The 23,882-nt window shown below is 64.8% G+C and overlaps 2 protein-coding genes across 6 annotated transcripts; one reads left to right on the forward strand and one right to left on the reverse strand.

Annotated features, from left to right (window-relative positions):
- The first annotated feature begins 277 nt into the window (after nt 1-277).
- On the forward strand, nt 278-10,322 carry RASAL1 (RAS protein activator like 1). Of its 5 annotated transcripts, none has more exons than XM_064168895.1 (21): nt 282-583; nt 2,061-2,117; nt 2,200-2,313; nt 2,399-2,463; nt 2,535-2,664; nt 3,476-3,557; nt 3,637-3,774; nt 3,974-4,062; nt 4,165-4,282; nt 4,374-4,527; nt 4,734-4,798; nt 5,481-5,593; nt 5,804-5,996; nt 6,146-6,211; nt 6,683-6,827; nt 7,205-7,386; nt 7,478-7,615; nt 8,269-8,404; nt 8,486-8,606; nt 8,688-8,743; nt 10,002-10,322. In XM_064168895.1, the coding sequence occupies exons 1-21, from the start codon at nt 519-521 to the stop codon at nt 10,154-10,156; spliced, it is 2,382 nt and encodes a 793-aa protein (XP_064024965.1). In that variant the 5' UTR covers nt 282-518; the 3' UTR covers nt 10,157-10,322. The 5 variants fall into 5 exon arrangements, with proteins under 5 accessions (XP_064024966.1, XP_064024965.1, XP_064024962.1 ...); XM_064168892.1 differs by having other exon boundaries at nt 283-583; nt 6,074-6,211; XM_064168893.1 differs by having other exon boundaries at nt 283-583; nt 2,402-2,463; nt 6,074-6,211.
- Nucleotides 10,257-22,777, reverse strand: DTX1 (deltex E3 ubiquitin ligase 1). Its single transcript, XM_064168897.1, has 10 exons — nt 22,645-22,777; nt 20,436-21,199; nt 15,267-15,921; nt 13,252-13,313; nt 12,606-12,767; nt 12,390-12,451; nt 12,079-12,237; nt 11,804-11,965; nt 11,622-11,711; nt 10,257-10,863 (listed from the first exon to the last, which is right to left on the reverse strand). The coding sequence occupies exons 2-10, from the start codon at nt 20,692-20,694 to the stop codon at nt 10,639-10,641; spliced, it is 1,836 nt and encodes a 611-aa protein (XP_064024967.1). The 5' UTR covers nt 20,695-21,199; nt 22,645-22,777; the 3' UTR covers nt 10,257-10,638.
- Nucleotides 22,778-23,882: the final 1,105 nt, after the last annotated feature.

The following is a 23,882-nucleotide window of genomic DNA, read 5'->3' on the forward strand; positions in this document are numbered from 1 at the left end:
AGAGCACCCCCGCACACAGACACACACTCCCCCCCCCCCCCCCCCCCCGAGGGCAGTCTCTTGTGCCACTCTGCTGTGAGGGGGCAGAAGCTATGCCCATACACCCCACTCCCACCCGTGACGACCTCGTGCCTCAGTTTCCCCATCACTAGAACCGGAGTTGGGGGGGGGGGGGGGGCGGGGGGGCTTTGCCCACACTGCCGCGGCTGGCACATGGGGAAACCCGCAGGGTGAGTGACAACGAGCGGCTGGTGACAGGGTGGCACCGGGCCAGTGGGCACCCATCTCGCTCGCTTCTCACTCGCTGCTCGGGCGCAGGTGGGGAGCGAAGCAGCGAAAAAAACAACGCAGAAGAGGAAAAAGGAAGAAGCGGCGGCGAGAAACGGGCGAGGAGGAGGAGGAGGAGGCGGCGGCGGAGGAGGACGGTGAAGGTGGAGGGACGGGAATCAGGGCACCCCCGAGAGCAGCCATCGTGGCCCCCCATGGACTCCTAGGTGCTCGCCCCGAAGTTGTCCGGCATGGCCAAAAGCAGCTCCCTGCACTGCCGGGTGCTGGAGGGGAAGGACCTGCCCGCCAAGGACGTGTGAGTGGCTCGGGGTGGGCTCCGCCGGTGCCCCCCGCCGGCAGCTGCGGTGGGAGGGGGGTGCTGGGGACGCTGGCTGCTCCTCTCTCCCTGCAGTTCTGGGGAGCCCTGCTTGCTGGCAGGGACACACTGCCCCAAAGTGGGGGTCTGGGGGAGGTAGGGGACTGGCAGCCCCCACCCCCAGCCCCCCAAAGCTATGACCCTCCCCAACCCCTTGAGCATCCCCTTGCTGACCCCCAGCAGGGTGGCCACAGGCTATCACCCCCAGGGTGTGGGTAGCACTTGGGGGACACAGCTCCCCACACTCCCACCTACCTACTGAGCAACCGTGCCCTTGGGGAGAGGGAGTAGCAAGCGGTAGGGGGGGCAGGGAGACCACCTGCCTGCTCCTGCCCCACGGATACGCCTCAACAGACCTGGCAGTCCCGGACTTGTCCGGATGTGCCAGCCTGGCACTGCCGGCCACTCCCAGGGCCAGGCAGCCGAGTATGGCAGCAGACAGTGGGGTCTCCTTGCCTCAGTTTCCCCACCCAGCTGGGTTCACAGTGCTGTGCTGGGTGCCCTGCTCTGGGGGGTCAGCAGGGACATCTGGACCCCACCAGCACGAGGATGAGGTGCCTGGTGCCGCTCTCAGTCCCCCAACCCCAGCTTGGGGCTGCAGAGGGATTCAAAGCGACCTGCTCCCATCCCCAGGCTCCTGGGGTGAGTGGGTGAGGAACTGCCAACCCCGCAGTGCCCTGCCGTGGGTGCCCTGCCAGACTGGCTGGGTCACGGACTTTGCTCTGCTGGGTGGTGCTGATACCCCTGGGGATTGCCACCACCATCTGTCAGCCACCTGCATCCCCCCCTCGAGCCCACAGCTGTGACCAGGACCTGCCTGTGGCCTGGGACAGAGACTGGGGTCACCTCCCCTCCACCACTTGGGCTGGGTGGTGCAGCACTTCCTGCCACCCCCTGCCACCGGCACGGGGGATTTGGGGTGCCAACATCACCCCAGGGCTGGTGTCCCTCCGTGCTGGCCCGGGCGACATAAATCAGCAGGGAAGGGGCTTGTCAGGGACAGCTTAAAGAGCCTTGGAACCACCCCTTGTGCCCTCCGTGTCCTCCCCCACGCAACGGGCTCTGGGCCAGGCCAGTGTCACCCTGACATCGTCTGTTGCCACAGAAACTTGGGCTTGGCTGTGCCGCTGCCAAGACACCAGTCCCCACGGGTGGAGGGGCATGGGGACGCAGGGCAGTGGCTCAGGGTGGCCCTCAGCAGGTCCCCCCCCGGCTCAGGGAGCAGCAGGAAAAGTCGTTGTCCCCACCCTGGTGCCAGCTGCGGGGCTGGGCTGAGACCCGGGCAGCTCATCTCAGCCCCTAGAGCTGGTGCTTGACTGGTGGCATTCAAAGCCGTGCTGGAATCCAGCCCCACCCCGAGCTGGGTGGCACCCCCAGGCTGGGTGCTGAACCTGTTGTACCCTCACCCTTTGCCCAGCTCCGGCTCCAGCGATCCCTACTGCTTGGTCAAGGTGGACAACGAAGTGGTGGCCAGGTACGGAGGGGACACTGTGCCCTGGGGAGGGGCAGTGCAGGGCTAGGCACTCCCTGGGGGTGCAGCCACCTCTCCCTCGCAGGACGGCCACGGTGTGGAGGAGCCTGAACCCCTTCTGGGGGGAGGAGTACAACCTGCGCCTGCCCCGCGGCTTCCACAGCTTCGCCGTCTACGTGCTGGATGAAGACACCATCGGGTAAGGGAGGCAAGGTGGGCAGCGTGGGCACCGAGGTGGCGTGTGCCCACCAGTGGGCTCAGTGCCCGCCGTGCCTCTGCCCCAGCAGGCAGGACGATGTCATCGGCAAGGTCTCGCTCAGCCGCCAGCAGATCCTGGCTGAGCCGCGGGGTGAGTGGGGTCGGGGGAGACAGTGGGGCCCAGCCTGGCACCACAGGGTGCCCACCTAATTCCCTTGGCAGGTGTGGACAGCTGGCTCAGCCTGGTCCCTGTGGAGCCAGACAAGGAGGTGCAGGGTGAGATCCACCTGGAGCTGCAGGTACCTAAGCAGGGCCACCCACGGGTGCTGCACTGCCACCTCATCGAGGCCAGGTAGGGAGGTGCTGGCAGGGCATGCCAGGGGGTGCCACCACCCCTGGGGGCTTACTTTTGGATGGTGATGTCTGGGCAGCAGGAGAAGGGCAGGGCATGGGGACAGTGTTGGTACAAGGCTCTGAGAAGGGTCCTCACTCTGTCCTGCTTGGGGGCATCAATGATGCCAGTCCACATGTCACGATGCCACGGGGTCTCAGCAGGGAATGAGCTACTTAGGACACTGCCAGCCTTGCTCTGGGTGAGGGGCACAAGGCACAGAGCTGGGTGGCCCAAATGGGCTTTCAAGGGACAGGACCCTTCAGAGCAGCTGGTCCTTGCACCCCGTTTCTCCCCTTTGGCTTCAGAATGGGGACAAGCTGAGGGAGCCCTCAGGAGTCCCCCTCTGCTCCTCTGGGGGGCAGCGGTGGGGGGATGTATGCGTGGGCACATGTGTACCCGCATGCCTGCGCCTGTGCCCACACGTGTGGCTGCCAGCCGCTGGGGAGCAGGGAGCAGAGGCAGCATCTTACTGCCATGGCAACCGAAGTGGGTACCAAGGCAACAGGATGGCCATGGGGAAAGCAAAGAAGGACAGCAGAGTCCCCCCCCCCGGCATCCCCATTCCTGCCCCAGTCCCTGTGCTGTGCCAGGGACCAGCCAAAGGGCTCTGGGGCAGGAACGTTGGGGACCTACTCTCACCCCACTGGTGCCCGGTGTGCCCAGATGTGCTGGGAGAGAAAAGGAGCTGTGTGGGTGCAGGGACTGTGCTGATGGGGACGGGACCCCCCTGCCTGCTGCAACCCCACTGACCCCCACCACCTCCCCACAGGGACCTGGCCCCCCGGGACCTCTCTGGCACCTCAGACCCCTTTGCCCGGGTGTCATGCTGCGGGCACACGCTGGAGACAGCCGTGAGTCAGGGTGCTGGGTGCTGGGAGCCCAAGGCTTGCCCCCCCATGCCCCACGGGCACTGGTCCCTGTGCCCTGCAGGTGATGAAGAAGACTCGCTTCCCACGCTGGCACCAGCTGCTGGAGTTCGAGCTGGCAGAGAGTGAGCTGGGGGAGGCTGTGCTGACCGTGGAGGTGTGGGACTGGGACATCGTGGGCAAGAATGACTTCTTGGGACAGGTGAGGGCCTCGGGGCATGGGGCAGGGGCCTGGGGGCACCCCCACTGCTCCCCACGCTTGGGGTTTGGGTGACCGTGGGTCAAGATCCCACTTGTGTCCTGGACTCTCCGTGGAGGACGGGACCTCAGTGGCAGGGTGCAGCCCAGGATGCGCTGCTGCGTGTCCCTGCCCACCCCTGAGCTCGCCGTTGGCCTCCCAGGTGGAGTTCTCCCTGGATGCCATCTGCAGCAACCCCACCAAGGGCTGGTTCCAGCTCCTGCCCTTCCCCAGCGCTGCTGAGGACCAAGGGTAAGTGCGGCAGGGGACGGGCAGCTGCCAGCACCTTCCGTGAGCAGACCCCTCCTAGGGGCGATGGAAGGTCCTAGCCGAGCCCCTCCTGTGTCGTTGCAGGGCGCAGCTGGGTGCCCTGCGGCTGGCAGTGCGGCTGGTGGAGGACAGGGTGCTGCCCGCCCTCTACTACCAGCCCCTCATCCAGCTCCTCACCGAGCCCATCCTGTGCCCAGGCCAGGTGGGTGATGTGGGGCAGGAGGACCCTCAGGGGTGGCTGAGGACATCCCCAGCATGGGGGTCTCGCCGTGCCCACCATGCCCTCTCCACAGCCCCCCACTGGCACTGCTCTGGCCATCCTGGAGGAGGTGACCTCGGGGGAGAGCCGGCAGGACGTGGCCACCAAGCTGGTGAAGATCTTCCTGGGACAGGGGCTGGCTGTGCCCCTCCTGGACTATCTCACTACCCACGAGCTGGCCAGGACCAGTAAGTGCCAGGGCTGAGGGCACCACCTGCACCACCACCCCCAGCAAGGAAACTGGGTTCTGGGGTCTCCCCCATGGGGAGAAGAGTGGAGCCACCAGGGAAGGGGGAGGCAGGATAGGTGCCACGTGTGTGAGGGGTTGGGCACACCAGGGGTGGCTGGCACAGCACCCTGTGCCCACCTTGCCATGGCCTCTGCACTCTTCCAGCGGACCCCAACATCCTCTTCCGCTCCAACTCGTTGGCATCCAAGTCCATGGAGCAGTTCATGAAGGTGAGCACGGGAGGGGATCACAGGCTCACAGGATGCCTTTGGGAAGAGACCCAAAAAGCTCACTGAGTCCAACCCCCTGACAAAGCAGGACCACACAACCCAGCTCAGGGCACACAGCAACACAGCCAGACAGGCCTGGGAAGGCTCCACACAAGGAGACTCCACAGCCTCTCTGGGCAGCCTGTGCCAGGGCTCTGGGATCCTGCCAGGCAAGAAGCTGCCCTTGTGCTGAGCTGGAACCTCCTGTGCTGCAGCTTCCATCCACTGCTGCTTGTCCTAGCCCAGGGAGCAGTGAGCAGAGCCTGTCCCCCCTCCTGACCCCCAGCCCTCAGATGGTTATAGACATTGATTAAATCCCCTCTCAGCCTTCTCCTCTCCTGACTCAGCAGCCCCAGGGCCCTCAGCCTCTCCTCACCAGACAGTGCCCCAGTGCCTGAGGCAGTTTAAGGGATCCTAGGTCCCACTTAAACCCACAGGGACCTCATCATCCTCGCAGCCCTCCCTTGGACACTCTCCAGCAGATCCCAGTCCCTCTTACACCAGGATGCCAGCCGAGCCCCCTGCTGCCCCCCTCCCACGATGGCCTCGGGGCACAGAGCTGGGTTGCGCCCCCCCGCGGGGCATGCGGGCACAGCCCGGGCGCAGCCTGTGGGCAGGGCTGGTGAGGTGCCCTGCCTTGCAGGCGGTGGGGCTGCCCTACCTGCAGCAGGTGCTGCAGCCTGCGCTGAGCCGCGTCTTTGAGGAGAAGAGGTACGTGGAGCTGGACCCCAGCAAGATGGAGCTGAGCCGCGGCAGGTGAGGGCAAAGGGCTGGCTGGAGGCGCCTGTGGTGCCTGGCACACACACACACACCCCCTCCAGGCCATCCCCCCACCCTGATCTCCCCTGCAGGAGGGTGCACCCCTCGGGTTGCTTGCTGCTGAGGCCAGGAGGCACTTCTCGGCCAGCTTGGGGTGGCCTGTTCTTGGGCAGCAGATGCCCCCCTGACCGGGCGCTGTGCCCGCAGGAGGATCTCCTTCAAGGGCACCCTGTCAGAGGCGCAGGTGCAGGAGAGCAGCCTGGAGCTGCTGAAGGGCTACCTGGGGGACATCATGGATGCCATCGTGGGCTCGGTGGAGCAGTGTCCCCTCCTCATGCGGATGGCCTTCAAGCAGCTCCGCCAGAGGGTGCAGGAGAGATTCCCCTCGGCTGAGCACCAGGTGGGACAGGCGCTGGGGGGCTGGGGGGCTGTGTGCCGCTGGGAACCCCGGCCCGAGCCGTCCCTGCCCCTGGCCAGGAGGTGCAGTACTTCTCCATCAGCGGCTTCCTCTTCCTCCGCTTCTTCGCCCCTGCTGTCCTCACCCCGAAGCTCTTTGGGCTGCGGGAGCAGCACGCAGAGCCCCGCACCGCCCGCACGCTGCTGCTGCTCGCCAAGGTGGGCAGCTGGGGGGGGACAGGTAGGGTGCCAGGGAGGGATGTGGACACTGTGGGGATCCATAGGGATGAGGGTGCCAGGGAGGGATGTGGACACTGTGGGGAGATGGGGATCTGTAGGCATGAGGGTGCCAGGGAGAGATAGCAAGGCCAGATAGGATAGGGAGGCCCTGGGATGGAGACCCAGGGAAGGGCTGGGGATCCCAAGGAGCACAGAGCCATTCCTGCCCTCATGCCATGTGCCACGAGCTGGGTCCTTGCCATGCCGCTCAAGGCCAGCCCTGCCCATTGCCAGGCCATGCCACCACGTGTTGGGGCAGCGCCTGGGTCCCATCACCCCCTTGGCTGCTCTGCTTTTTCACTCCCCTCCCCAACTGCCAAGTCCCTGGAGCCGAGGGGAGAAGCCAGAGAGGGATTTGGCCCCCACACCGGGGTGGGTACATCAGTGTGAGCCCTTCCTGGCACGGGGCAGGCGCTGCAGAGCATTGGCAACCTGGGGCTGCAGCTGGGCCAGGGCAAGGAACCGTGGATGGCACCACTGCACACTGTCCTGCTGCCCAGTGTCACCCGTGTCAAAGCCTTCCTGGACAGCCTGGTCACCGTGGAGAGCACCGAGGGTGAGTGGGCACCAGGGGGGCACGAGGGCTGCAGCTGGGGTCAGGTCTAGCCATGCCCAACACAGAGTGGTGGCATCTTCCCTGCTGTGCTTCCCTGGAAGCATTCCTGGTGAGGGAGTCACACTTGGTGCCATGAAATGGCCAGGGATGGACATCCTCAGACTGAGGGAGGTGTTGGCACTTGGGGCACAACTGGGGTGGGTCCACCGTGCCAGTACCCAACATGGAGTGATGGCACCATCCCTGTTGTCCCCCGCATCTGGGGAGCATTCCCAGGGAGAGGAACCTGCCTGTGCCACCAATGGCCAGGGATGGGCATCCTCAGGCTGGGGGAGTTGGTGGCACCCGGGGTGACACTACTGCTGGCCGTGCCACAGCCACAGCAGGCGAAGGGCTGGTGCCACCAGCACTTTGCCAGCCTATGGGCACCATCAAGGAGGGGTACCTGCACACCCTCACGGCGGGGGGTGCCAGCCTGCTGCCCCGCTTCGCCTTCAAGAAGAGGTACTTCTGGCTCAGCACCGAGGCCCTCACCTACTCCAAGTCCCCTCAGTGGCAGGTGGGTGCCGCCTGTGCCACCCCCACCCCGCGCCGGCTGCCCAGGGTGGGGCCGTGGGCAGAGTGAGCAGTGGGTGTGTGGCGCCCCCCAGGTGTACTGCTCCATCCCCGTGGCACAGATGCGGGCGGTGGAGCGGGTGGACGAGGGCACCTTCCAGCACCCCCACGTCATGCAGATCGTGGCACAGGGTGAGGCCGGGCAGCTGCACACCACCTACATCCAGTGCAAGGTGGGTGCCCAGCCCAGTGCCACTCCACACCACAGCCTGGGCTCCCTGCAAACCTTCCACCCCCTTCCAGTGGGAATAGTGCCAGTCCCATATGCAGGTGTGGCGAGGCACTGGCTGCACTGCCAATGCTGGGTTGCCCAGTCCTGGTTGTATGACAGTCAAAGGGGTGTCCTGGCACTGCCTGCGCTGGCATACCAGCACTGGTAGTGCTGGGATCAACAGAGCATCCAGCCATAGCTGTGCTGGGCTCACTGGAGAGCCAGCCTTGGCTGTGCTGGCATCAGTGGGATACCCAGCTGCAGCTAGTCTGAGGTCTCTGTGGTACCAGTTCTGTCTGGACTGGCATCATTGGGCTCCCAGTGCTATATACCCTGCAGTCACTGGGGTACCCTGGCCCCCGTGGTGCCATCTCCACACCAGGTCCTACCTGGCCAACTTTGCCATCAAACTGTCACTCCCAGTCACCTTGCCCTGCTGCCCACCACCATCCCTGCTGCCCACAACCATTCCCAGTACCCATCGCCCTCTCTGGTGGCCACCCCTAACAGAGATTTCAGTGGCATCACTCCTGCCTACCTCAGCCCTCTCCATCCCCACCACAGCATGCCTGTGGGTTCCCTTTGGGGTGCCACCCTCCCTCCCTGTCCCCACAGAGCGCCCAGGAGCTGTGGCAGTGGCTCTGGGCACTGCGACAGGCCTGCAGTGCCAACGAGGCCATGCTGCCCACTTGTCACCCGGGCACCTTCCGTGCCGGCCGCTGGACCTGCTGCCTGCAACCAGCCTGCACCGGTAAGGTCGACGGGCAGCCCGGGGTGGGGGCAGCGGGTTCGGGGAGTCCCCAGCGTCTCAGCTGGCGCCGGGTGTTGGCAGCGCCCGGGTGCAGCCGGACCCACAGCGCCGTGGCACTGGGCGAGTGGAACGAGCCGCTGGACCCCGCGGCGGCGGCGCAGAGCCTCTACGGGCACCTCCGGAGAGCGGGGATCCGCTCCTGGTGAGGCTGGGGGGGGCTGAGGGGGGTCCCACGGGACCCTGCGAGCTGGCGGGCAGGGCGCTGAGGGTCCCTCTCCTGCAGGGCGCAGGGTGCCGAGGGCAGCGCAGCCGCTGAGCCCCCCTGCCCGGGGCGCGCAGGTATGGGCGGACTGCGGCGGCGGCGGGGAACGGAGGGGGACCGTGCTACCGTGGGTGCTGCAGGGGGCCTCTGCGCGGGGCAGGGGGGACACGTGGGCGTGCGTGGGCACACACGGGACGTGCCTGTGCACACGTACAGCACACGCACGCTCATGCACGCAGATGCACAGGCTTGCATGCACACGTACCTGCTTGCACACACATGCACATGCTGGCACACGCATGCACACCCTTGCACAAGCATGCACACCCTTGCACAAGCATGCACAGGCATGCATGCACACGAACCTGCTTGCACACACATGCACATTCTGGCACACGCATGCACACCCTTGCACAAGCATGCACAGGCTTGCATGCACACGTAGCTGCTTGCACACACATGCACATGCTGGCACACGCATGCACACGCATTTAAAAGCTTGCACACACATGCACACCCTTGCACACACACGTACACGCTTGCACGCACACGTACACGCTTGCACACGCATGTAAAAGCTTGCACACACGTGCACAGCCTTGCACACACATGCACACCCTTGCACACGCATGTACAGGCTTGCACACACATGCACGCCCTTGCACACACGTCTACACGCTTGCACAAGCATGCAAAAGCTTGCACGCACAGGCGCGCCCTTGCACACGCTTGTGCACACCGCACCTCCCAGCAAACCCGCGGCACTCAGCCTGGGGCCGCACGCCCAGACGCGCACACGCGGACGTGCGGGGCCGAGCGCGCACGGAGGCAGCTGCGGGGGCGAGCGCGGGCGGACCTGCAGCCGGCTTCAGACACAAGCGTGGAGGCACCCCCAGACACGCACACATCCCCACGCAGCTCCCCGGCCCTGTGGGGCACTGGGGAGGAAGGGGCAGGGAGAGGGGGGGAGACTGGTGAGGGGCAGTGGGACCAGCTGGGGTCGGGGAGCAGTGTGGGGTGTAGTGGGATGGGGGAGGGGGCGGACATGAGGGGACAGAATGGACATAGCAGTAAAGGCAGGGTGGTCCGTGGGTGGGTGCTCGGAGTGGGTGCCATGGAGGGGAGCTGGAGGTGGATGCCAGGGGTAGGTGCTGGGATGGTGCTGGGCGATGAGAGTGTAACCCAAACGGTGCTGGTCAGAGTACCATGGGAGGCTGCCGGTGGTGGTTGCTGGAGGTGGACCGGGGTGGGTGGTGGGTTCCAGAGAGAGGTCATGCAGGGGGTGGGTACTGGAGCAGCGCCAGGGGTGAGTTCTGACCTCTCTGCGGGGTGCAGAGGACCCCTTCAAGGGGCGGCTGCAGGCTGTGCTGCGGGACCTGGACGTCGCTCATGACACCTTTGCCCGTCGGGATGGACCCCCTGGGCCAGCTGTGAGCTCCCCAACATCCCCGAGCCCTCCTCTGCCAGCCCAGCAGCCCCACAAGGAATGACCAGCACCCGCCCTCGGCAGCACCCCACGGCGGGCACCCCTCCTGCAGCGATGCCAGCCGGCATTCCGGGAGGTGCAGGGACGGCAGTGGGGACAGAGCGGGGACACGCTGGGGCCAGTGGCCCAGCAGAGGGTGTATTCTGTAACACAGAGATGTACACATGGCACCGGCTGTGCGCGGTTCCGTGAGGCGGCAGAGGGTGGCACGGGTGGCACGGGCGGCTGACGCACGGAGAGGCCACGGGTAGAAAAAAAGAAAAGCACCAGCCCACGATGCTATGGCCACGGGAGAGGGCAAATGGGACGGGGCCGGGGGGGGACAGACACGGGGACATGGGGCAGGTGGCACAGGGTGGCCCAGGATGGGGGAACAAGCCCAGCCGGCAGGGCTGCGGCGTCGGCAGCGAAGCAGCACGGGCGGTGGGTGGCACGGGCGGGGGGGGGTGGGGGCGAGGGGGCTGGTGGGAGCCCCTCGCCCTTGCCTCAGTCCTTCAGATTGGCCTCGGAGACTCCCTGGGCCATCAGCTCAGCCAGGACGTTGTCCAGATAGTTGGGGTCGGGGTAGCCGTGGCCAGTCAGGTTGGAGCCAAACTCGGTCTTGTGGTGGATCTCGTTCCACACTACCGTGTCCGACTCGCCCGTGGTGTTGGAGGTGCCGATGGTGAAGATGAGTCGCCGGTCCCAGGCCACGATCAGCAGCTTCAGCACCTGCGGCAGGTGGCCACGGCCGTCACTCGCCCACCCGGCACCCACAGCCCTCCTCCCGCCTGGCACTGCCCAGCCGCAGCACGGCAGGGTGCAGGAGTCAGCCTCAGCAGAGGACCTGCGTGGGGCCACTCTTCCCTGCGGCACAGCTCAGCTCCCACCCCAGCACTGCTGCAGCCTCCTCATTGCTTCCCATCCTTTCCTGTTCCCTTTCTATCCCACACCTTCCCTTCCCATCCTATCCCATCTGTTCTCTTTCCATTCCATTCACATCCCATCCCTTTCTCTTCCCATCTTATTCTTTCCCATTCCCCTTCTAGCTCGTCCCATCCCTTCCCATCCCTTTTCTTCCCATTCCAGCCCCTTTCTCATCTTATCTGTTTCCTATCCCATCCTTTCCCTTCCCATTGCCCATCTCTTCCTACCCTGTCCAATTCCCTTCCCTTCCTATCCTATCGTTCTCTTCCTATCCCACTCCTGCTCTTTTCCTACCCCACCCCATCCCCTTCTGATTCCATCCCATTCTATCTCTTATCTTCCTCTCCTATCCCATTCCCATCCCACTCTCTCCTATCTCCTCTCCTCTCTTCTCTCTCTTCCTTCATCCCATTCTCATCACTTCCTCTCCTATCCCACCCCTTCTCTTCTTCCCTCATCTCATTCCCACCCCACCCTCTCCTATCCCGCCCTTCTCCTTCTCCCTCATCCCGCTCCCATCCCGGCCGCCGCTGTGCCGCCGCGTCCCGCCCGGTGCCGCTCACCTTCCGTCCCTTCTCGTTGTCGGGCAGGTAGCAGTGCCGGGGGAAGCCTCGAGCTGTGAACTTCTTCCCAGGATTGGGATGCTCCGGGCCCTGGGTTGGGTGGGGGAGACAGTGAAATGAGCAGGTGGCACAGGGTGTGGGCAGCCAGCCCTGGTAGGAGGGCTCCCGGGGGCAGCAGGCACCTGGATGCCGGTGGGAATGTCGTAGACGATCCGGATGGTTTTGGAGTCGGTGTAACCAGGGAGGGAGTGAGGGATGAGGTGGAATTCCATCTTCCCCGGGGGCTGTGTGCCCGTCTTCTCTCCATAAATGGCCTTACAGGTGGGGCACTGCAGGCTGCCATCCTGCATGAGTACGAGGGTGAGCATCAGGGGGTGGGCACCCACCCCTGGCACCCACACTCACAGGGATGGGTGGCTCTGAGGAGGGTGTCCCACCTTGGGGGGTCCCAGCTCACCTTGTTGCCATTGTTGTACATGGCCAGGAGGCAGAGGAGGTGGTACATGTGCCCACACTTGCCCAGTTTGCCCACCAGCTCCGGCTTGATGCCCCCGTGGCTGAGGACACCCTCGTAGCCAGAGGAGGTGACCAGCCGCTCCATGCAGATGGTGCAGTCCTGGTGGGCACACGGTGGGCATCAGCACCCAGGTGGAAAAGGGACATTGCCTCCCGGCTCTGTGCCCACCACGGGGGGGCTGCCCAGCCCCTGCCTCCACCTCTCTCCATGGCCAGTGGGCTAAGCCGCGGTGCCCAGGGGTGCCCACTCACCTCATCTGGGGGGTTCTTCACCTTCTGGATGTAGCGACGCACCACGTCCTCGGGGGTCTTGCCTACCATGGGCAGAGGGGGGGAGATGCCATCAGAGCCCCAAAACCTTCAGCCAGACCCTTGGGGGTGCCACCCCTGTGGGCAGCAGCAATGCCTGTGCCTCAGTTTCCCCTCCTGGCAGGGCCAAGAGCTCACAGGACACTGGCAGCTCCTTACTCTTTTTGAGGTGCTTCTTTTTGGTCTTCCTGCAGATGCCATTGATGCCAGGCACAGGCTTGATGTCACTCTTGCTGACGGGCGGCGGGTGCAGGATGGGCTTGGGGGCACGGGTCAGGCAGACGGGCAGCCCAGCGGCACACATCAGGATGCCAGTCATGCCTGTGCCAGGGGAGAGCTGCTGGCTGCCCACCTGTCCACCCACCCACCCAGTGTCCATCTGTCTACCCATCAGCCACCCACCCAGTGTCTATTTGTCCAGCCATTTATCCACCCACCCAATGTCCATCTGTCCATCCCTCCCTCCATCCACCCATCCATCCATCCATCCATCCCTCCCTCTGTTCCTCCATCCCTCCAACCATCCATCCGTCCCTCTATCCCTCCATCCATCTCTCCCTCCATCCCTCCCTCCATTCCTCCATCCATCCCACCTCCTGCCCATGCCCTGCCCCTCCTGCCCTCCACCTCCACGGTGTCCCCCATCTGGTGTTACACCAGGGTGAGCTGGACAGGGACAGGGCCATTCAAGTTCTTCACCATCCATGCATCCATGCTTCCACCTGGCAGTGCCCCAGCCCAGTGCCCTCCTGCCCCACGATGTCACCTCACAGTGGCACTCAGCTGCTGGCAGGCTCACCCTTACCTGCCAGGGCAGGATGGACAGGGCCAGTGCCATTCAGGTTCTTCACCGGGAGGGCTGGCACACTGTGAGGAGATAGGAGGGGATGGGGCTCAGCTGGGCTGGCTCTGTCCACCCCCATCAAATCACATGTCCCCAGTGGGACACAGGGCAGGGTGCCCCACTGCCACTGGGGAATTGCTGTTCCATCTCAGGGGGTTGTCACTCAGTGCCATGGGAAGGTCCCAATGGTGCTGGAGATGTCAACTCTTCCCTGACCCGGAGTGGGTGCCTCACCAGGGTGGCATAGTGGTGATGCCCCAAGTCCTGCATGCCCCCTGGGGATCATGCCTGCACCTCAACACCCAAACCACCACTCTGCTCATGGCTTCTGTGTCCCAAGGGGCATCCCTCAGCCATCTCATGGCTGCCAGCACCAGAATCCCAAGGACAATGGCACTGCTGCTCACCCCCTGACCCAGGGCACCTCTCGTGTGCACCTGTGGCACAGAGGGAGCAAGAAACAGACAAACATGTGGCTGTGCAGGGGGGGGGAGGGAGGGAGGGAGGGATGGATGGATGGATGGATGGATGGATGGATGGATGGATGGATGGATGGATGGATGGATGGATGGATGGATGGAGGGATGTGTGTGTGTGTGGATGGTAGGTATGAGGTACAGGCTGGAGCAGAGGATCAGCACAAGAGCAGAAGATGAGCACAGCAGAACAGCCCTCCCATGTCCAAGCACTCTCCTGTCCTCACCTGCCTCCAGCAGCCCACAGAGAACCACTTACATCTGCTGCCCACATCCCAAATTCCCCTGCCAGTTCTCTGCCCTGGCTGCCCTCCCAAGCAGTGCCATCTCCTGCCAACTCCAGAAGCCACACACACAGAGAGCCATTACTGTGAGTAGTTTGCTGCCTCTCAGCCCCACACAAGCCAGGGCTGCAGCTGCTCCCAAAGCTGTCCCTACCCACACCAAGGCCAGGGCAGCAAAGGAGGTCCCAGCCTGATCACCCAGGGTCACCCTGGGACCCTCCTACCTGTCCATGAGGATGTGTGGGATGAGGTCTCCACGCTGGGACAGGGACAGTGATGAGGACAGGGACTGGCCCATGCCAGGCACACAGAAGTGACAACAGTAGTCAGCAGGGGAAGGAGACATGGGCACATGCCAAGGCTCAGGGGACCTGCCTGTCCCTGTGCTCCCAACCTAGGGCTGGGTCCTGCCCCGTGGCAGGGAGCTGGGGCTGGCTGTCCCCAGGGGTGGCTCATTCATCTCCAGGGTGACTGTGACCATCCCAGGGCCAGATCCAGGTTGGTTCTAAGCCAAGCGAGTGGCACCACAACTCTCCCATGCCAGCATGCTGCCAGCTGTGCTGTCACAGCCAGCTCCTCACATTGGGCTTGGGACCATGATGACAGCCCAGTGCTGAGAGCCCTGAGGGGACACCAGGTTGACCCACTGAGCAGTACAGCAGTGAGGGCTTGGGTGCCAGGAGAGGCACACCCACTGGGACACCCACTTGGAGTCTGCTAGCCAACCTGCCACCCCTCAGCTATTGCCAGCCATGCAGGGCACACTGAGGCCGTGGTCTCCACGCTGAGGTCCTCCCAAGAGACCTGCCTGGTGGCATCAGGCCATGAGGTGGTGTCCCTCCGTGCAGGGACAGAAGTGCCCTGAAGCCAAGCACTCCATCTCCTGCAGCCAGCATAGCATGGTATGGCACAGCATGGCACAGCACCTCTGCAGGAGTCACCACAGAGGCAGGGCTCCAGGAGATCACCCAAGATGAGACCAGCCAGCTGCTGGGGTTGTCCCTCTGGCCCCTACGTGCCCAGGGTGGGGAGCTTGGGGCTGAAGGTGACACAGTGCCAGAAGTGCCAGGGCTCCTTGTGCAAGGCGACAGCAAGGGACCAGGCACCTCCATCTCCCCTTTCCCCCCATCCCGTGTACCCACTTCTGCACCCACCCGACCTGGCATCCCCACAGCCTTGCTGGCACCGCCACCATCCCTTCCCCCAGCCTCCTTACCCTGGGGGGACGGCGGCACGGGCGCCGAGTCCAGCCCCCCGCTGCGTGCCAGGCTGGTTGAGGTTGTTGAGCCCGGAGAGCGGTGCCCCGGCCGGCAGGCTCTGGCTGGGGCTGAACGCCCCGTTGGGCACCCGCAGCCCCTCACCCTTAGCCGTGCCACCCGCCACCGTCCCCGTCCCCGCCGGCCACAGAGCCCCCCCGGCGAAGGTGCTGCTCTGGCGGACGGCTCCCGGGTAGAGCTTTCGGCGCTGGGACGCCAGGATGGCGTTGGAGGCGGCGCGGGTGCTGTTGACCAGCAGGCACTGAGGGCAGGAGCAGGGCGTCCCCGTGCTGGTGCCCACCGGCCACGACTGAGACTTGGGGATGGAGCCCATGGTGAGAGGGTAGGCCAGGTCCATGCGGCGCCGCAGCCGGCGCTTGCGCTGCGTTTGCCTGTTCATCTGCGACATGCTGCTGAAGTAGATGAGGTAGCAGAAGCCCAGGGAGGAGAGGTCCAGCCAGGGGTGCTGCTTCTCGTAGGCGTTCTGGATGGTGATGCAGATGTCCATGTCGTAGGGCGTCCAGGAGTTGTTGTCGTTCTCCCATTCCCACACGATGCCCTTCCCCGGGGCTGAGGAGGGGTCGTAGAAGTTCCTCCGGACGGGGCGCATGGTCCCTGGGGAGAGAGATGGGATGGGGGTGAGGGGCGGTGGTGAGCAGGGCTCCAGCACCCCTGGGCAGCTGGCAGAAGGTGCTGCAGCCGCTCGTGCCCAGTGTCCAGCCCAGCACCCCCAACGGGTGGGCACTGTGGGGTGCAAGCACCCACTCTTATCCTTCAGAGAGCACCCTGGGGTGCTGGTGGAGGGGCCCACATCACACACGTGTGTGTGTGTGTGTGCCCAGCTCCCACCCAGCACCCCACAGGCATGGGGACAAAGAGGCACTGTGGGGTGCAAGCACCTTGTTCTTGCCCTTCAGAGAGCACCCTGGGGTGCTGGTGGAGGGGCCCACATCTCATACACCTGTGAGTGTCCAGTGCCCAGCCCCACGAGGACAGGGACCGGGACTCACAGGCACTGTGGGGAGCAAGCAGCCACCCTCACGCTCCGGAGGGCACGGCAGGGTGCAGGAGGGGCGGCGAGCAGCAAGGGGCAGCCCTGGCCGCGGCGTGCGGTGGATCGATCGGAGTGTCTGCAGGGCTGAGCCTCCCCGGGGACTCCTGAGGCTCAACAAGCCTCCGTCAGCCGTGTCAGCGGTGTCGGCTTGGCTGCCAGCCGGGATGTTGGGATCACAGCCTCAGCCACCACGGGAAGGGCGATGCTGCTCAACCTCCATCATCTCTTTTTTCCATCCCTCTGATCCAGGTGCACCTCCACCCTCCCTGGCTGGGGTCCCCCTCGCTATCCCTGGGCTGTCAGGAGCGTTTCCCGGTCACCAGAGGTTTCCTGCCAGCTGCTGTGGCTCTGGCTGGAGCTGCCGGTCACAGCAGCCATGCTTTGTCCCCACTATGCACGGCCAAAGCCTGGCCCCTCGCTGCTTGTTTGCAGCCCAGCAGGATGCCGCAGCCACGTCTGAAGCCCTGCGGTGGGGGGAGGCTCCACAGCCCTTTCCTTCAGCCCTGGCAGTGCCCCCCCCCCCCCCCAGCGCAGTGCCTCTCTATCCCCTCGCCAGCAGCGTTTGTCCAGCCCGATTAACGACGCTAATAATGGTCATTAATCATCAGCTGCGTTGGGCAGCAGAGCCTGGCCCCAGCTGCTGGGTTGTGCTGAGCCAGCTTGGCCCCGTGGTTGGCAGGGAGGCTGCTCGCCCTGCTCTGGCACCCACGGAGAACCACTCACCCCACTGCCTGCTGCCAGCCCCATCCTAAGTCCCACTGCTGGCTCACAGCCACATCCCACTCCTCACCTGGCCACATCCCGCTCAGGTTCACATCCACGTCTGCCTCCTTCCATCTCTGTCCCTTACCCTCCTGCCTGTTCAGGCTCACATCTTGCAGAGCACTCACATCCACGTCCCACATCTCACCACCCCTTGGAATCACGTCCCACATCCTGCTGCTCCCTGCATCTGCATCCCACTCCCCACGGCCTGCATCCTGCTCCATACCCTGCATCCCACTGCTCCTTGCAACTGCATCCTGCATCCTGCTGCCCACTCGCAGCCACATTCTGCATCCTCCTGCCCACTCATGTCCACATCCTACATCCCACTCCCATCTCTGTCCTGCACCCCCCCAGGTCTTTATGACTGCATCCTGCATCCCTCTGGTCCTTGTATCCTGCATCCTGCATCCCGCTCACAGCCACAGCCTGCGTCCAGCATCCTGCTCATGTCCCACACCCACTGCTCTTTGCAACTGCATCACACACTCTGCTGCTGCTTGCAGCCACAGCACATCCCTCTGCCCACTTACACCCACGGCCCACAGCCTGCAACCTCCTCGCACCCCACGTCCCACACCCACTTATCCCTGCAACTGCATCCCGCAGCCCCCTGCCAGCTCATGTCTACATCCTGCATCCTGCTGCTCATCTGCATCCTGCATCCCACCAGTCCTTGCAGCTGCAGCCCATGTCCTATGGTCCGCCTGAAGCTGCATCCCATGCTCTGCAGCCTGTTTGCATCCTGCATCCCACTCACATCTGTCCCACACTCAGCCATCCTTGCAATTGCTCCCCCATGTCCCACGGCTCACTCCCAGCCACGTCCTGCATCCCACTGGCATCCATGTCCTCGCATCCCACTGGTCCTTGCACTTGGATCCTGCATCCCACTGCCCTCTCACTTCCACATCCCACATCCTGCTGCTCCTTCTACCTGCATCTCACATCCCACCAGTCCTCGTGGCTGCATCGTATGTCCAGTGCTCCACTCACAACAGTGTCCTGCATCCTGCATCCCACTCACAGCCGTGTCCTGCACCCACCAGTCCTTGTGACTGCATCCCAAGTCCCATTGCCACACAGCAGCAGAGGATGAGGAGAGGCCACCCCACGCAGTTCTGCGTCCCTGAGTGCCACCAGCTGCCCAGCCACCCCTGCCCCCTCTGCCATCAGAGCCCAGTGTCCCCAGGGCCACGGGCAGGGGACACATGTCCCAGCTGCTTGAACGGGGTCACCTCATTTCCCACTGTCATTATTTCACCTCGAGTCTGTCCCTCCCCAGCCATGGCACAGACCAAGCCCCCAGCCTCCTGTGGCCCCATGGCACAGCAGGCACCAGGAGCACCCTCAGCATGAGGGGCCTTTGTGTCCCCTGTCCCACAGTGCCCTGCTCCTGACAGAGATGTGTCACCCCCAAACCGAGCCCCACCATGAGAGGCACCCAGCCTGATGGCCATGGGCTGTGATGCCGGGTGCTGCTGGCAGATGATGGGTCCTGGCTGAAGCTGACAGGACCTGGCATGAGGACAGCCAGGGAGTCCTGTTGGCACCCAGAGCCCTGAGGCAGCACAGCCATGGCCACTGGCACGACCCATTGGGTCACGCCAGCAGCCATGGCCACGCTGACTCAGGGCCGCAGGTGCCAAGCTGCCCCTTGCCAAGCCCGTGACTGGCAGGAGAATGATCCAGAGCCAGGCCTGACGACAGAAGCAGGGTGGCAGGTCCCTGGCTCGGTCCCCAGCCCATCATGAGAGCCACATTCACACAAGGGGTCATTCACCATGGCTGGTGACCAGGAATGATGGCATCAGTGGCCGGACAAGGGGGCATGGACATAGGGGTGGCCCCTGTGTCCCCCCGGGCAAGTCTAGGAGTGTCATCTGGTGTGTATGTGACAGACTGTCCCTCTGCCTGCCCTGGGGGGGGGGGTCACATCCCACCCTCAGCTTCCCAGGCTGGGGAGGAACAGCCAGGAATGAACTGGAACCACCAAGTCCCTCCTGGCACAGCTGGCACGTGCCCGTTTAGTGGGTCACACCAAGATAGGGACACATTTAATGGGGTCTGGGCTCAGTGCTGGCACTGGGACTGGCTTTGGTTTCCCCTGAGGACAGGTGGCCTGAATGCATGCTGCAGTGTGGCATCAGAGGCTGCGTGGCTGCAACCAGCCCAGTGCCCACCGCAGCTCCCAGTGCCCAAACTCAGGCCTGCCCAGCTCCCTGGGGAGCCTGGGTGGAGCAGATTTGTGGGGCAGTGGGCAGTGGCACAGAGCACCTTGTGGGGGTGGGAGGGCATGGAGAGAATCTGGGCCATGTCCCGCTGGGGGGGGCAGGGGTCCCTGGTGCAAGCAGGAGGTGGGGAGAGGGAAAGGCAAGGCTGAGAGGGGGCTGGTTAGGAGAGCAGAGCCCAGGACAGCAGGGGGAGGAGAGAAGGACTGAGTGGGACAGATGGACAGAGAGGAGGGGGTGTGCAATGGGCTGGAGGGACAGATGGACAGGCAGATGGGTGGGAGGATGGGTGGATGGTGGATGGATGGATGGATGGTGGAGGTGGATAGATGGATGGATAGTGGAGGTGGATAGATGGGTGGATGGATGGATAGTGGAAGTGGATGGATGGATGGATGGATGGATGGATGGATGGATGGATGGATGGATGGATGGATGGATGGATGGCAGATGTGGATGGGGGGATGATGGATGGATGGGGGGATGATGGATGGATGGATGGATGGATGGATGGATGGATGGATAGTGGATGTGGATGAGTGGATGATGGATGGATGGATGGATGGATGGATGGATGGATGGATGGATGGGAGAGATGAATGGACAAACACACAGATGGATGGATGGATGGATGGATGGATGGATGGATGGATGGATGGATGGGAGAGATGAATGGACAAACACACAGATGGATGGATGGATGGATGGATGGATGGGAGAGATGAATGGACAAACACACGGATGGATGGATGGATGGATGGATGGATGGATGGATGGATGGATGGATGGGAGAGATGAATGGACAAACACACAGATGGATGGATGGATGGATGGATGGATGGATGGATGGATGGATGGATGGATGGATGGATGGAGGAAGGGAGGGATGAAAGGCTGGCTAGATGGAAGGACAGAAGGATGGATGGGTGGAGAATGGAAGGATGGATGGGGGAGATGAATGGACAGACAGATGGACGGATGGAAGGAGGAAGAGAGGGATGAAAGGCTGGCTAGATGGAAGGACAGAAGGATGGGTGGGTGGGTGGGTGGATGCTCCAGGCTCAGCACCACCCTCTTACCCGTGTCCTGCCGGAACTGGTGCATGGACTGGAGGTCGATGACGTAGGGTGCCAGCTGGACGTCGACCTGGCCCAGCACCACGCTGCCGCGGGCATCCTCCTTCAGCACGTTCTCGATGTGGTGGCAGACAGCCGCGGAGTAGGGCCGCCAGCGCCCGTGCTCGTTCAGCCACTCCCACACCACCACCCGGGCCAGGTTCTGGGGAGGGAAGCCCAAGCCCCCGGAGGCCAGCATGGCCCCCGAGCCCTGCCGTGCCATGTCGGGGGCTCGGCGGCTCAGTCCCGAGCCATGCCCCGGCACGGGGACGCGGGGGTCACCCTCAGCCCCTCCAAACCCTGCTGCTGGCTGCCGCTGCCTGCAGGCTGTGGAGCTCAGCAGAGCAGAGGCTGCGGGGCTCTGCAGAGGAGGGTGCTGCCAGCCAGGTCCCCACGGGCCCCAAGCTGCCTGGGGCTGCTCTCCCGAGGCCACTGCGCCGGGCTGGGGCCATCCATCACCCGGCAACGTCTTCTTCGGCCCTTCCTCCTCCTCCTCCTCCTCACAACGCTGGCAAGGCTCAGGCTCCAAAAAGCCACTAGGACCCCCTCGGGTGAGGCCGGCTGAAGGGCGGCTGGTGGCTGCAGATGATGACGGGGACACACGCCAAGGTGCTGTCCCCACGACACCCCCTCCTCCTCCTTGTGTCCCACCACCTATGCCTCGGCTGGCTCCACAGCTGTGCCCACCACCCAGCACCTCACTGGTGGCAAAGGAGTGGGGGGGTCACCTGCAAAACAGAGCCACAGCATCTCTCACCCTGGGTGCCACTGCACGGCTGGCAGCTGGGGGACAGACCCCATCACACCACCCCCCCAGAGCCGGCGAGGCCACTGTGCCCGCAGCCCTGGCAGTGTGGGCTGCCTGCCAGCCCTGGCCGGCTGCCGGCCTTCAACGTGACAGCAGGGACAAGGGGGACAGGAAGGGACAGGAGACCCCTCCCTCCCCACGACCCCGAGGGGCTGGCAGGGGGGCCCTACAAACCCAGGGAGCCCCACAGCTTCCTGCCCAGGCAGCCTGGGTGCCAGGGAGCCCGCGGCCCCCCGAGCCCGCTCCAGCCAGCGCTGATTTATGATCTGCACTGCAGGCATCAGGCTAGGGGCGAGCACAGGCCACTCGCTGCGCCCCCCCAGCTCCCTCCGCCGGCCTCCGGCCCACCCGCGGAACCCTTCAGCCCCACGGCTGGGTGATGGCTGGGGGGGGGGGGGGGGGAGCAGCAGCGGGGGAGGGGGGGTTTGTTGACAGCCAGCTAAGCCAACGGCGCGGGCACGGCCGGGCACACACAGACACACGGACACGGAGCCACGCATGGGCACACGCGCTGGCACACGCACGGTGACACAGGCAGGGGGACAGACAGGGGCAAGCAGACAGACAGGCACCGGGACCCACAGCAATAGCAACACCACCATCCCACACCCCCCCCGTCCGGGCCACACGGACACGCACACACCACATGCACCGCCACGGGTGGGTGCAACACGCAGCCTCACCCCGCCTCACGCGTGTGCGCCAGCCGTGACCCCGAGCGCCGCCGGCTCCGGGACTCCCCCCGCCACGCAAGACCGGGCAGTGGGGATGAGCCCCGGTGTCAGCCCCCAGCATTTAGCCCCGGGCCCGGCAGCTCGGGGAGGGGGGGAACGGCCGGGCCTGGCCCCCGTGCACGGTCTGTCTCGGTCCCTCCGGTGCACGGCTCTAGCCTCCCCCGACCTCCCCCCCAAGCGCACGGCGCCCCCAGCCTCACGGCGCACGGCGCTTTTCGTCGTGCCCGCTCTGGCGCACGGCAGCCCCCAGCCCGCCGGTAACACGCTCCCTCCGCGGTGCACAGCCGTTCCCACCCTCTCCGGGAGCACAGTGCGTGTCCCCCGGGTGCACGGCAGCCCCAGCGCACGGTTGCCCCGGTGCACAGTCCCCCCCCTCCCGGTGCACAGTCCCCGCCAGTGCGCGGTCTCCCCTCTCCCGGCGCACGGTAGTCTCCCGGTGCACGGCAACCCCTAGTCCCAGCCACCATCTCCCCCCACGCCGTGCATGGTGTTCCCCCCCTCCGGTACACGGCAGCCCCCGGTGCACGGTCCCGCCGCCGCCGCCCACCCCCACCTCGTCCCCGAGCCGGTCCCCCCCGCCCCGCCATGGCCGCCGCCGCCGCTCGGCATCGCCCGCGCCCCGCGCCGTTACCTCCGGCAGCCGCAGCCGCAGCGGGACCCGCAGCCGCACCGGGAGCAGCAACGGCGACGGCGGCGGCAGCGGCGGGAGCGGGACCGGGCGGCGGCAGCGCTCCGGCAGCGTCAGGCAGCGACGGGCACCGGTTGTGGCGCGCATGGCCGCGCGGGCACGCGCGACGGGCACCCGCACCGAGGACACGCGTCAGGATCGGGCATCTGCACCGGGCATCCGCACCGGGAACGGGCATCCGTGGAGGGGAACATGCATCTGGCACCGGCACTGGGCAGATGCACCGGGGACACGCAGGAGGGAGCGGGCACACACACCGGGCACGGGCACACGCACCAGGGACGGGGCATCTGCACTGGGGGCACACAGAGGGACTGGGCAGATGCACTGGGGGCATGCAGCAGGGGCTGGGCATCTGCACCAGGATCTGGGCACCTGAACTAGGCATCTGGAGCAGGAGCGGGCACCTACACTGAACCTACACTAGGGCCGTGCACAGGGAACTGGACACCCACATCAGGCCCAGGCACCCATGCTGGGGATGTGCACAGCAGACTGGGCACCCAGTGCAGAAGCAGGTGGTGGCACCCATAGGTGGCCCATCCGTGGCACAGGAGCACACAGCTGCATGCTCAGACACACGCTGGGTGGCATGGCTGGGGGCATGGTGGCATGTGCCCGTGGCGGGGCTGTGCCCTGGCTTCACCCACCTGGCCGGGGCACACACACTGTGCCCTGCTTGGGGTGTGGTGGTTCTTGCAGGGAGGTGCCTGAGGCATGGGAGGGGGCAGCAGGTCCCAAGCCACGGTGGCATCTCAGCGTCTACCCTGCTTGCACCCACCTGCTTGCTGAGGGGCACATCTGGGAGCAGGGACTTTGTCACCTGGGTTCTACTGCAGAGGGATGCATTTGGGGACAGATCTGGGGACAGAGGCTGCCACTCTGACGGTGCTTGCAGAGAGGACACTTCTGGGGGCAGAGGACCTGGCATCGTGTCCATAGAGGGACAGGCTTGGGGGCAGAGGAGCTGGCACTGTCCATGGAGAGACACATCTGGGGACAGAGGAGCTGACACTGCCCATGGAGGGACAGGCCTGGGGACAGAGGAGCTGGCACTACACCCAAGGGAGGACAGACCTGGGGACAGGTTTGGGGCAGAGGGTTTATTAGTCTGCCCTCATCTAGGGAGAGGGCAGAGCTGGGGACACACACAGGGACTGCCACTGCGGCCACGGCTGGGG

The sequence above is a fragment of the Pogoniulus pusillus genome, chromosome 30 (assembly GCF_015220805.1).
Source record: "Pogoniulus pusillus isolate bPogPus1 chromosome 30, bPogPus1.pri, whole genome shotgun sequence".
Classification (NCBI taxonomy): Eukaryota; Metazoa; Chordata; class Aves; order Piciformes; family Lybiidae; genus Pogoniulus; species Pogoniulus pusillus.

Coding starts and splice junctions, on each gene's coding strand:
- RASAL1 (XM_064168892.1), top strand. CDS start 519: ATGGCCAAAAGCAGCTCCCTGCACTGCCGGGTGCTGGAGGGGAAGGAC. Junction 3,775..3,973: donor AGAATGACTTCTTGGGACAG/GTGAGGGCCTCG, acceptor TTGGCCTCCCAG/GTGGAGTTCTCCCTGGATGC. Junction 8,607..8,687: donor AGAGCGGGGATCCGCTCCTG/GTGAGGCTGGGG, acceptor CCTCTCCTGCAG/GGCGCAGGGTGCCGAGGGCA.
- DTX1 (XM_064168897.1), bottom strand. CDS start 20,694: ATGGCACGGCAGGGCTCGGGGGCCATGCTGGCCTCCGGGGGCTTGGGC. Junction 13,314..15,266: donor CGTGCCGCCGTCCCCCCAGG/GTAAGGAGGCTG, acceptor ATCTCCTCACAG/TGTGCCAGCCCTCCCGGTGA. Junction 11,966..12,078: donor TGTACAACAATGGCAACAAG/GTGAGCTGGGAC, acceptor GTACTCATGCAG/GATGGCAGCCTGCAGTGCCC.